This window comes from Nymphalis io, chromosome 27 (assembly GCF_905147045.1).
Source record: "Nymphalis io chromosome 27, ilAglIoxx1.1, whole genome shotgun sequence".
Lineage (NCBI taxonomy): Eukaryota > Metazoa > Arthropoda > Insecta > Lepidoptera > Nymphalidae > Nymphalis > Nymphalis io.
In genome coordinates this window covers 1,717,437-1,730,910 of record NC_065914.1, presented here as the reverse complement: position 1 = coordinate 1,730,910, position 13,474 = coordinate 1,717,437, and the positions used below count along the sequence as shown (strand labels likewise).

The 13,474-nt window shown below is 37.3% G+C and overlaps 1 protein-coding gene across 2 annotated transcripts; it reads right to left on the bottom strand.

The window, feature by feature from the left end:
- Positions 1 to 622: 622 nt before the first annotated feature.
- Positions 623 to 13,013, bottom strand: LOC126778812 (cullin-2). Of its 2 annotated transcripts, none has more exons than XM_050502505.1 (15): positions 12,891 to 13,013; positions 12,084 to 12,166; positions 11,466 to 11,590; positions 10,884 to 10,979; positions 10,187 to 10,280; positions 9,688 to 9,762; positions 8,947 to 9,114; positions 8,683 to 8,830; positions 7,954 to 8,294; positions 7,537 to 7,644; positions 7,219 to 7,461; positions 6,472 to 6,636; positions 5,372 to 5,804; positions 5,116 to 5,228; positions 623 to 4,093 (listed from the first exon to the last, which is right to left on the bottom strand). In XM_050502505.1, the coding sequence occupies exons 2-15, from the start codon at positions 12,144 to 12,146 to the stop codon at positions 3,932 to 3,934; spliced, it is 2,334 nt and encodes a 777-aa protein (XP_050358462.1). In that variant the 5' UTR covers positions 12,147 to 12,166; positions 12,891 to 13,013; the 3' UTR covers positions 623 to 3,931. The 2 variants fall into 2 exon arrangements, with proteins under 2 accessions (XP_050358462.1, XP_050358463.1); XM_050502506.1 differs by lacking the exon at positions 12,891 to 13,013 and adding an exon at positions 12,696 to 12,749.
- Between the last annotated feature and the right edge of the window lie 461 nt (positions 13,014 to 13,474).

Here is a 13,474-nt window from a genome sequence, read left to right as displayed (position 1 = left end):
GTTCCGATGTTCGGGGCGCACTCGGCGCCTTGGACACCGACGAGCCCCACATACCGCCACTGTTCCCGTGGGGGAAATGCGTAACGCGATTTTCGATAAAAAAGGTTATATTTGATTAGATAATGACCTAGGTAAGTGAAGCTAACGTCAATCATAATGTATGATCAATATTTTTTTTCCTTAAATTATATTAGAAGTTGAACTTTCAAGAATGTGTGCATATTTTAATGACCAATACGAAAAGTCGAGTCGCTGATCGAGCCCTTTGACGGTTCAAGCTTCTTTGTCTGTTAAGATTTCTGATGCGATGGCAATGCCCTTACAAAAGACATACACACGATAAAACGTCGTAAGACACAATGTCATGGACACGGTGTGCATCGTACAAAATCGTGTCATTGCTCAAACGATGTCGTTTAGTCCCATGTCGTCGATTTTATATTTTTATCCTGGTAATTTTATTGAAGTTTTAAACAAATATTAGAAAAATAAAATAAAAAAACAGTTTTTTTTTCATTCCAAATTATATTTCACAGATCAACAAAGATACCGCTGCAACAAATTAGAGGCGACTACATAGTCATGATTGGATTCTAATAAATATATTAAATAAAACAACGACTAACGGCATCCGTACAATGTTTATTGTTAATAATTCATTTAAGTTACCGCAGCGTTCACGCGTACCCACGATCAGCAACAACATTCACAGATTAAACAATTTAGATAATAAAAAAAATCATCCTTATCAAAATGTTTTATAAATGTACAAATCAATTATTAATTAAAACTATTTTTTTATAATAACACAATATAAAATTACTGATACATTATTAAAAACAAACAATTTTATTTAAGATTTAACTATTAAAAATATATATATTGTATTTCGACAATGGAGTAACAATAATATTACAACTAACTTTGCATATAACCTAAAATATACATTTTTTTTTAATTGCAGCTACGATCAAACTTTGAAAAGCTTATATTGAGAACACTGCGTTCTCTTTTTATTAAAAAAAATATTTTGTGTAAGAAACGAAAAGAAGTCACGCGAAATTAATATTAATATTTTAATAGTTAAAGCCACACCACTGAAATGTCACATTGTTGTCACGTTCAGTTTTTTTTTTGTTTTTATGATTTGTGCGTTTGCGCAAAATTCAAATGAAGTTTTGACCATATCAATTAAAAAAAACAGATAATGCAACACTTGCACTTCACTCATATCCATTTGTTTTAATCATTAATTAAATAGCACAATTGACGAACACCGAACTATTTGCAAGTTAATTATTCTATTACATACATTAAATAATTTGGAAAATAAATCAATAAATTAAAAGAAAATATAATTGATTACATATTTTAATGACAATTTAAGCAAAACGGCTATCAATATATAACTATTTTCGTGCGTGACAATATCGTTATAATACATATAAAAATATTCTGCGTGCTGTGTAATTTCTCATAATATTGATATACAAATCAATCATGTATAATTATTGCTTGTAGTTGGTGTTATTTTCTAACAATGTTTTTATATTTAAGTCAAAGCTCTGTTTAGTTCACATTTTAATCGATCGCAATCGTTATACGAGTTTATAAAAATGGTGATGCGACCAAGCGAACTGATTGCATCATAGGAGATAAATTCTATTTCATTTCTAAAGTAGACAGTATAAAAATAAAACAAAAATAATAAAACGATAAATATATATGTTACAAAATGTATCTATTTTAACGGACTCGTACGCGATTTAAAACTTCGCTTGGACGCTCGGTGTTGGTTGCTTATTTATTATTATGACCTTGTAATAACGCATTGACGCCATGATAGAAGTTTTTTTTTTTTGTTTTTTTTTTTTCTTTGGGTTACTTCGAAACCTACCTCATGTAAACGAATAAGACTGGAACTTGTATATATGAATTAAAATTAATAATAATAAATTAAATTGAAGCTACCTAGTTTCGTAGCGGTAGAATAATGGTCAACATATAACATTTACATATCAACTCTAATGGTGTAATTGGAACACGTCTGTAAAGCTCCCAGTCTGCATGATTTCGTCAGACATCTTTAAATTTTATCGTTATATTTCAGCAAATTTTTACGAATCCTTAATTAATTATACACCCAAAACCTTCCATTTATATAAGCATTAGCTATTTTATTTAGTCTAGTCCTGGCTTTGTTCGGGGCTGTTAAATAATAATTGAGAAGTACGTTTAGCAAGATATTAGTTGTTATTTCATTAATGGGAATTATAATATCAAAATTGGTTCCAGTCGTTATTTTATTGCGAAACGTTGATCGAAAATATTGGTAATTTCATAACACGTTACATGTCCTTCGTTGGAAATTCCTCTGGATTTTCTACCCTCTATTTTCTATCTTTGTTCGCATTAGGATGTAGATTGGTTATATATATTTTTAATAGAATCCGATCTATTTATACAAAAGAAGACATCGATGTTCATACTATTTTTATCTTGTCAAATTTTTTTTTCAATAAGCTGTAAGTATGTTTGCAAATTTTTCTCCAACCGAGACGTCAAAGCTACAAGGTTTAAACGTAAATACTTTTTGCAATTATTTTTTAAATTCATATTCCAACATATATATCATAGTCAATTAACTAGAATATATTATAGTAATTTTGCCAATTATGTATTAAGCTGGACTTACACTCGCCCATGAATCGCGGTCGAAATTTAGATGCGAATCGTTCCTCTAAACACCTCCCGTCGTCCCTACCTTAACGGGGAACGCCAGAATGTAGAGCGGACATTAAATGTAAAACAGTTTTATTAATTTTGAATGGCGTGACAATCTGTATATGATAGGCAAAACCCTTATAAATTATTATTATGAAATAAATACTGAGACGTCACAGATTACAAGTAAAAGATTTAGAAACCTTTTCACGTAAATCCCATTATATTCGAAAGATAATCATATGATTTGTTATTTACATTGTTAATTTTGCAAAGTAAATATAATGGTGTGAGTGCTAAGGTTCACGAGACTCTGACGATTGAATCTGACGTGCGAAATCTTACGCTAACGTCATCTGACGCTCGAAATATTACGCTTACTTGTTACTGACGCTCGAAGTCTCAATTAGTTAGTACCGTGTGCCGAGCGCTAAGGTGAGTAAACGACTCATAAACAAACGCATGTAACAAAAAATAAAATTAGTCATTCACATATCCTTGGTTGTAGTATTTAAACATATTCGAAATTTTTCTTCCCTTCAACTTATATTTATTGTAATATTATGAGGACGTGATGATATACTATTTTGACGCGTGTATTATAGAAATGTTTGATTATAATGGTCAATGTCGCATACCACTTTCTGACCAGGGTTCACAACCGTACGATAATTTCATAACTACGTACGATGTTCTTTTTTTTTTAGTTTACTGCTGATTTACAAGTTATTTGAAATATATTGTTGTGATTTTGTATAATATTATTGTATTTTATAATCATTATCCTGATGTACGATAACTTTGCTCCACGTACGATAATTTTACGGGCACTGTTTTGGGTGAACACTGTTTCTGACATTTCACGATCGTTTTATTTGAGTTGCGAGTTAGTTCTTATAGAATAGCCTTATTTACTTAAAACAGCATGAAAACCGACACCGTTTATTTAATTTCCCGCTTTTTTTTTATTTCTATATTCAACCTTAACATCGTATAACGATTTTCGACACCGTGACATTTGACGAAAACATTAAAATGGAAGCGAAATCATAATAAAGCACATTGTTTTTTTTTTATATTATTCATTTTTAATATTTATTTACAATATGTTTTTAAAAAAATATTTTCAGTTGCGTGACGCGATATCGAGACGTGTCGGGACGTGTCGAAACGTGTCGAGATGTTCGGGGACGTGTCGCCGTGTGTCCTACGCGAGGTACGAGTACGTGTCGAGGGTGCCCGGCGCCCGCTCCAGGTATTGCTTGTCTATTAATGCTTCGATACACTTCTTTATCATTGCTACAGACGGCGCGAATGAGCCCCTCGCTTGAGATACTACCTCCTGTATTAGTTCCGTGTGACGGAGAACCTGTTTCACAAAACAATACATTTCCAAATTTTATACACGCCTCGCTTGTACATAAAATAACTAGATCTCAAAACGCAATGCCCGTAAAAAAATTTAAAGTCAATCAATTTCCCGCCATTAAGAGTATCTGTCAATATAATGTTGCCAGATTAAAAATATTTAATAATAATTTGTATTACATTTGATATTATATATTACAATCGGATTGAGTGTTACAATAACTAATTGCTGAAAAACTAAACCAAACCACAGTTCGAGGGTTCCATATCCTGTCTTAATTATTGAATCAGTTTGGTGTTACCAAATTTAGTATTTACTAATAGTAAGGCAGACTACAAAAAGGCCACCTGGTGAGCGTTGTAAGAAATATTAACAATTCCTAATCTTGGGAACTAAGATGTTATGTCCCTTGTGCTTGTACTTACACTTCACTCACCATTCAAACCGGAATCCAACAACATTAAGCCTAATTCCGTTTGGCGGTAGAATATGTGATAAATGTTTGGTACCTACGTTTCATACTGTCATTGTTACTTACATTCAAGTAAAGATTGTTATTAATTGACCAATACCTCCCCCCCCCATTCCTTAGTCATATGGGATATTACTGTTCTATCCTATTTATTTAATCTGTGTGCACGTTCTTTTTATAATTATTATGATTCTGATTCGGCGTTACATGTTTATATATATGTAATGGAGGAGTAAAGATAAACAAACCATAGATTTACATATTCCATGGGTTTCGTAATAGCTCTGCTGTATTATGCACTACAAACGGTTCTTGATTAATATAATCTTTATTTATAATACAACTTATAACCACTTTAATTTTACTTCTTAAGTTTCGATATAACTTTACCGACGTTCAAAACGGCCTTGTTTACGAATCCATTGTGAGCATCTGGTTATTTTATATCTCGACCAATGAAATCGCGTCGATTCAAGTTCATATGTATTCATTCATCCTTACACCTCCCGTGAATGGCACAGGCTATAAGTTCATATCTATGTTCGCTCACCTTTCTCTGCTTCATGATGCGCACCAGGGCAGCCTGGAGGTACATCTTGCGGTCGTCGTCACAGTGCGTCGACTCCGAACCCCCTGATCCCGATCCCGATCCGTTGCCGCCCCCTGCAAGCGAGTGACATAATATTTATAGATATGATCGAATTCGGCCACTAGTATTGCTAAAGGCAGGTTCAGACATGTCGAACAGGTTTAAAAAAAACTTGAATTATCGAACGAGGCCCGGCGCCCCCACAGTGAGCACGCACCCTGTCCGGGCGGCGCGGCGGCGCACGTGAGGCGCAGGCGCGTGCGCTTGCAGGCGAAGGCCAGGTTGAGGCGCAGCGTGCCGTCGGCGTCGCCCGCCAGCAGGCCGGCGTCCAGCAGCGGCCGCACGTGGCGCGCCCACGCGTCGCCCGCCAGCTGCAGCGCGTCGCGCGCCTCCCGCGCGCTCAGCTCGTCCGCCTCCTCGAACAGCAGCAGCAGCGCGCACTGCGGCGTGCTGGCGCTCACGTGGTACACGCGCGCCGTGTAGCGCGTGCGCAGCTCGCCCGTGCACAGGTGGTGCAGCCACGCCAGCCGCCGCCCGCTGAACGACGCGCGGTAGAACGCCTCGAACAGGCGCGCCGGCCGCTCCAGCTGCGCGGGCGGGGCGAGCGGGGCCATGGCGCCGCCCAGCGGCCACGCGCCGGCCTGCAGCACCTGGGGGAGCGTCGTTACAGCAGGCGGACGCACTACACGTGTCGGTTGAAACTGCCACGTGTGCATACCAACACACAAATTCACTAGAGTAGTGCACACACTGCTCTACTGCGCGCTAAAAATTAAACATTAAACTTTTTCTACGCTTTATTATTGCTTCTCTATTACGTTCCTATGGATTAAATATTGGATTGTCATTTTCCCCTCCAGAGTCCGGAAGTTGGGAGTGTTTTAAGTTCCGTGTCTCGGAGAGCACGTAAGGCTGGAGCATTTTGGTTCTGTAAGTTATATAACTATCTCCGATTTGTCAGATAGCCGCCCCATTGGATTTTGAGAGTGAGTGAAAAGGGAGTGCACTTGTACGCACGCTTGAATACTAAAATGTCCTCTACGCAGTTGGTTAGTCTCCATGAATCTCATCATCATTATATATTAATTAAATTCAATGTAAGTATACTTTATTACAATGACAGGCGGAGTAAAGATAAACAAAGCATAGATTTACATAATTCCATGCGAATCGCTACTAGCTCTGCTATACAACGTACTACAAACAGTCGACACTCCACTTCAATTTTACTTTCAAAGTTGCAATAGCAACTTCGTTTTTACATCCATAATATTTTCCATAGATAACTCTTTTGCGATTGGAACGGGGAAGTGTTACCTGTATGAAGAATCCTGTGTTTGTACTCAAATTATTATCTCTTAAGTATTGCTGGAACTTTGCATTCAGATCGGCTGAGACGGCAACGTCGGTGAACATCCGGTGTAGTTTGTTCGTGAACTCGTACCCGCAGGCCGCTTTCAGACGGTTTATCATCGCCTCCTCCTGTAATAAACCTTAATTTAGTATATCCCGTAGCAGCCTGTGAATGTCCCACTGCTGGGCTAAAGGCCTCCTCTCCTCTTTTTGAGGAGAAGGTTTGGAGCTTATTCCACCACGCTGCTCCAATGTGGGTTGGTGGAATTTAGTATATATATATATATATATATATATATATATATATATATATATATATATATATATATATATATATATATATATATATATATATATATATATATATATATATATAGTATTGTTAGGCAGACGAGCATATAGGGCATCTGATGGTATGTAGTCACCAACACCCGTAGACATTGGCATTGTAAGAAATGTTGTGGGAAGCAAAGACTAGAATGTTCTAGTTTCCAGCTACGGTGTTTAGTTTAAAGTAGTTTGTATTGAATTTGCAATTTTATATTAAGATCCAAATATTCTATTATTCAACTAAACTGAAGTATTTAATAAAACACATATTTATGTGTACACCAAAACATATTGGAGCATTGTGGTAAATAAGCTAAGTGAGGGGAATGCCGGAGAGATTATAAACGTCTGGCTCCGTGGGGCAGATAGCGATGGGCGGACCTGTTCCATGGAGGCGGAGAGCTGGTGGATGAGCCTTCTGGCGAGTGCGCGCGCGTAGTGCTTCTGGAAGACGTCCTTGTCGTCGACGTACTTGAAGACGACGATGGCGGCGGACAGCTTTTCGTCCGCGTCGGCCTCCGCCCCCCGCCGGCGCAGCAGCGCGTCGCAGTACCGCGCCACCAGCTCGGGCGCGCGCGCGCAGGTCTCCCCCGCTCGCCGCCGGTTCACCACCGCGCTGCACGCCTGCAGCGAACACGGGATACTTAATAATTATTATATTATTTTAATGACAATTTTTTTTTTATTTAATAAGCTTACCTTGTCGAGAGCGCCGACGAACGGCTGCGCTCCACCGAACACGTCGGCATACAGCGCGCTATACTTGCTGTGCAGAGACAGCATCGCCTGTACGAAGTGTGCGTGCGCCTGCAACCACGAACAATTGTTAGTTTCAAATTATAGTTAACCATCACGCGATAAAAATAAAGTTAACGCATCAGCTAATTATTTCACATAAAGGTTTTCTATTTTAAGGTAGTCGATGAAAAGAACTTTATTCAAAATAACTATCTAAATCTGATATTAAGCGAATTTGGACATAATCTATTCCAACCACGAGATGAGTAAAGAGTTAAGCGTGACAGTGTCGTATTATAAATAAAGGTAAATGAATCAAGAACTGTTTGCACAATACAGCAGGAATAGTGTTTAGATATATCGTAAGGTAGCGGAGACCTCGTCGCGCGGGTGGTCGGCGTCCAGCAGCGCCAGCCCGTCGCGCACGGCCTGCTGGTGCGCGGCGTCCACGAGCGGGCGCAGCGCGGCGGGCCCGAGCGGCCGCAGCAGCGCGTACATGCGCCGCACGTCGTCGCGCCGCGCCGCCGCGCCGCCCGCGCCGCCCGCGCCCCCCGCGCCGCCCGCGCCCCCCGCGCTGGCCTCGCGCAGCAGGCGCTCCACGTCGGCGTGCAGCGCGGGCAGGTGCGCCGCCACGCACGCGCGCTCGTAGCACGCGCGCACGCTCTCCAGCGACGACGCGTGCAGGAAGCGCTGCGCCAGCGACACCTCGCGCTCGAGACCTGCGTTTTGTGTGATATCTCCATACATGCAGGACCGAGGATTATTTAAACGTATTGGTCAGTCTATCAACAAGAGTATTGAAAAATGAACCAGGTGACTTCTGAGCGGTACCTCAGAAATGATTACAAAAATTTTTGACAGCTATTGAGTAGCAAAAAGGATTGCATATAATATAGATAACCTGAAGATTTCAAAAGTACCTAGCTATATCAAACAATTGGAATGTTTGTACAAAAATACGATTCAACCGTATAAATCCCTCTAACCCAACTTCACTGGGTGTAAATTAAAAAAAAAAATCTTCATTTTCTATTATCTATTGTCTTGACATGTAACTAGTCTACTATCTAGAGGACAAAGTGTCGTAAGCGCCGACATCGTGTTTACCATCGAGAACGTGTTTCATGAAGTGCGACACGTCCCCCTCGGCCAGGAGTCTCGCGGCGCGACGCGAGTGGTAGGTGGTCGCCGCCGCCAGAAACGGCTCCAGCACCAGTTGCTGATATAGCGAAAGCGGAGCTCGCACGCGAAACGCCTGCAAATCGAATCGAGAAAAATAAAGAACAGCTTTATGGTAGAAATAAGTACGGAACGTGTAGTAAGGAACGTGCACAGCGAGACGTGTGTGTGTGTGTGTGTGTGTGTCGACACCTGCACGTGCACGGCGCTGTGTATGGCGCTGCGCAGCGCGTCGGCGGCGGCGGGGTCCGGGGCGGAGTCCCGCGCCGCGCTGAGCGCCGCCACCAGCCTGGAGCTGAGCGCCCCCGACAGCGGCCGGACCAGCACGCGCTCCCACGTCAGCAGACCCAGCTCGCCGACCTACGAGAGTGAAATACATATATTAATATTATATAAATATCAATATCAATACGAACATAATTTTGATTATCTTTTTAAAATATATCTTACAATATATATTTATGATCAGATAAAATCATTGTTTTTTATTATTTAAAATAGAAAGGCTTTATGGTAAATGGCTTACTTGACGGTAAATAGTTACCACCGCCCATCGACATTACCGATGCGCCACAATCCTTAGGAACATAGAAAACTTAAAAAGTTGAAGTGTTATAAGATAAGCAACGGGATAGCTAAACTAACAAATGATTATTTATATCTGACTAGATACCCGGTGGTGGTCCACATACGGCACACGCCAATAAAGCTCTGAAAAAGCATGTTCTTTTCCGAAATTTTCAACAATCATCAATTTATATCAGCCAATTTTCAAAACCATAACAAATTATACACTTAAACCTTTCTTATGAATCACTTCGTCGATTGGTGAAAACCGTATGAGAATCCGTTCGGTAGTTTTTGAGTTTATCGCGGACATACAGACAAACCTGACTAGGGACTTTGTTTTATAATCTGTAGTGAAGAACATACCTCCAGCTGTCTCGTATCATGTTCAGGACAGCTGACGGTGGCAGCCGAGCCATATATTATCTCTGCGTCTGACACCTGAAAAATCAAAATTAGATATCAATAAGTTTTTTGTTACAAAATTATAATTTATTTAGTCTTATATATATATATATATATAAGACTTATTTAGCTAATTATATATAATATTACAAGTTGTTTGTTGTTCTTTCTATAGAACTAAATAAAATTAAAGTGTCTAATAATATCCTGGGACATTTTTCACACGGCCATCTGATCCCAAATTAAGCTTGTACAGATCTTGTGCTATGGAAACCAGACAACTGATATACTACATATACTATTTTTCTTTTGTAAATACATACTTATATAGATAATTACAATCAGACTCAGGACAAACAGACATTTTCATGCACACGAATATCTGTCCTGGGTGGAAATCGAACCCATAACCTGCCAGTATGTGAAGTACATCTGAGTGTGTATATAATAAAAGAAGTACCTTTTGTCTCTTGACATGCTGCAGGTTGAGATAAGAGTAGAGTGAGTTGAGGTACGCCACGCCCTGACTGAATTCGTGCCATGCTGTCACGTATCTGTGTTTTAAGATTTATATTACAAGTAATCTTTATAGTTAGTATATATCTTATGTATAAAAATAAATTGTTATATCTGTTTCATAGGCATCTGCACATGTATTTACTTTTTAACTGACTTCAAAAAAAAAAGAAGGCAAAAGAAGAGAAGAGAAAGAAACTGATTTAGAAAATTTTCTCATCATCATCAGATCGTTTGTGAAAATTGGTCCTTCGAGCCGGATCTCATTTTCGGATAGCCGGATCGGATTTTACACAAGTAATTGCATTTTTAACTATTTATCAATAACGTATTTAAACTACACGTTATTTTCTTTACTTGTTTTAAGAAATAAAATAAATGTTCAATCTGTACCCCAAAAAAAACACGATCAAACTTATTATATTTAGTTTAGTCGAAATATTCATAAATGGCAACTTTCTTTAGTGATTAGTGAGAGAATATATATATATATATATATATATATATATATATATATATATATATATATATATATATATATGCCCTAATGTAATGCCCTAATGCTGCACAAAATCCACTTCATGCTGTTCCACTGCTTCATGGACACATTTTATTGGCTATCAAGTAAGTAACAACTATACCTTGTGAGAAGTCCATCGTTATAATCACTGCTTTCAAGCTCTGATGATCCTTTGACCCTTTGGAGAAGGCCACCAACATGTTCCTCCAAGAAGTTTCTAGAAAAAAAAGATTATTTAGCTTCTTATGCTATACATTAAAAGCCTACTCGAACAAAATAATGGCTATATATATTCCATGTCCGCTAATATCTCTGCTATATTATACACTTGTATAGTGCATTCTTGATTAATATATATCTATTTATAACACAACACTATCCCACTTAACTATTTATATCCACTTTAATTTTTTTTCCAAAGTTGCGATAACGACTGACAAACGAACGAACAACATTGGTCACAATGGTATCAAATCAATTCCAGGTTAAAAAAGTTTATTTATCTTTACTTCTCCTGTCGTTGGAAAAGTCTGTACATATTTTATTTACTGGGCCTGGTCTTGGCTTTACTGAGCCATGTCATCTTATATACTCAATCTTATACTGTTTAATATAGACACAAAATTTACTCTAGTTTTTAAAACTTATTATCAACGCTAACTCATATTAAAAATTAAAAAAGTACAACCGTTCAATACTTTACTTTGTCTCATCATAAAGTCGGTCTGCAAGTGGTTCTGGGTGAGCAACACAGAGTGCATAAACGTCAGAAAAACGAGTGTTCCACACAGCCCGTTCTACTGCACGGAGAGCTACAACTCCCGCCACCTGGAATTATATTGTTAGACATTTATTTGCTATCCAAAGGAAACAAACTTTGAAATATAACATATACAATAATCATAGCTTTTTAAAGTGATTATTCAGACAAATATTACGGTTGGATTTTATTATTTTGGAAAAAAACATTTTATTAAAATAGAATGAGAAATAATATTGATTATGATTTTCAAAAAACAGAATAAATTATACACGTACAACAAAATAAAATTAACATAAATAAACTATATAACACATCAAAGGCATGGAAAACACATCTGTTGACATGCAAATATAATAAAAAATATGATTTATATATTTTCAAGTTAATCTTATAAAATGACGATTCAAATGAGTTTAAAAAAAGAATATCATGATCTTTCACTACTATTATGCAGAAAAACTACAAAAGAGTAAGTTAGATATCAAATATGAGTAAAATGCACAAATACAGTCACAAAATTGTTTTATAAAACAATAATACTATTAGACAATAACTAACAGTTTCCTTAAGGTTAGCCCAAGTCTCCTGAAAGTCCACATTCCTAGGCTTTAGAGACATCATTTGGAGAACACTTCATGTACCTGAAATTAAAAAAAATAACCCCATAAAACTAGAATTCAGAGTACATGCAATGATTGAATGCAAATCTTTAAATAGTATGTTCTATAAGATTTTTGAATTCGAATCTTTAATTGAATATTTGTTTTAAAATAAAAAATACCTTTAAATAAACTAGGTCTTTACTATCACTTCAATCAAAAGCAAATAGACAATATTTTATGCTTTAATTGCATTTTTAAAGTAAACAGTATATCCAATAGGCTGTAATATTAATAGACAACAAAAAATAGTAAACAATAAATGTGTTTTCAAATCCATCTATTTCACAAATACATCATGATGATTGTTTTATTGAAAAGGGGGCAAAACATATTTAAACATATTTCTAAAGATAGAAAAAAGGTAGTGACAATAAAAAACCTACTTAAAAACAATAACAAACTCGATATAGTTCATATACAAGTGATACATTGCTGTAAAATGGAGCATTCTAACTGGATTGCATGCAAGGTGTGTGGGACTACAGCAGGTTGTTTAAAAGCGATATACTTAGTTGTATGGAGATATCAGAGTTAGCTCGAGGGTCACGCAGTCCGGCTTGCGTCTCGAAACAAACTTGGCATCGTGACAACAACGAACAAAGCTATACAGTGACCAGATCAAAATTACTCAGCGAAATCTTCTCCCATCAATAAAACTACGCCATTAATAAAAATTCACAGTATCGTAAAAGGAAATACTCACTCTATTGCTGTTTTCTTAAATTCAGCACCTTTATTATGATCTCAAATATATCTTATTCTCGTAATATGTAAAACATAATCAAATGAAAATAATTAGTGAAGTTTGTGAGTTCGAGATAATTTAGGTTTGACATTTTGATTTTTTTAATAGGACTTGTACTTTGACAGCCATTCGGCTTTGATTCTAGTTGATTTGCTCATTAATATTATCGATAAACAAAATATTATGTTGGTATATAATAATAATTCGTAATAATTACAGCGTTTTGTATAATATTGTATGTAATCAGCTCAGTTTCACATATGTCCTAAGATATCGGGGGTCGTCGGGGTAGCTTAGTGTCAAATAAATGGGCAAAAATAATAATTCCTCTTTATGCTTTTGTAATGGTATTTGTATTTGCAAATAAGTGCAAAACAGTTTGGCGTTGATGTCATAGTATCATAATTGACTGCCTCGTTGGTCTAGTGGCTACATGTAAGGCCGCAGACCCAGATGTCCTGGGTCGAAATCCCAGGTCGGGTCATTAACTGTTAAATTGAGATTTTCTGTCGAAAATTCTCTGTAACAGCCCGAAGTCTGAA

Excerpts from the sequence above, each read along its gene's own strand:
- LOC126778812 (XM_050502505.1), bottom strand. The coding sequence starts at position 12,146 with ATGATGTCTCTAAAGCCTAGGAATGTGGACTTTCAGGAGACTTGGGCT. Across the intron at positions 10,980-11,465 it reads CGACTTTATGATGAGACAAA|AAACTTCTTGGAGGAACATG; the intron begins GTAAAGTATTGA and ends TTTTTTTTCTAG. Across the intron at positions 6,637-7,218 it reads TCTCCGCCTCCATGGAACAG|GAGGAGGCGATGATAAACCG; the intron begins GTCCGCCCATCG and ends GGTTTATTACAG.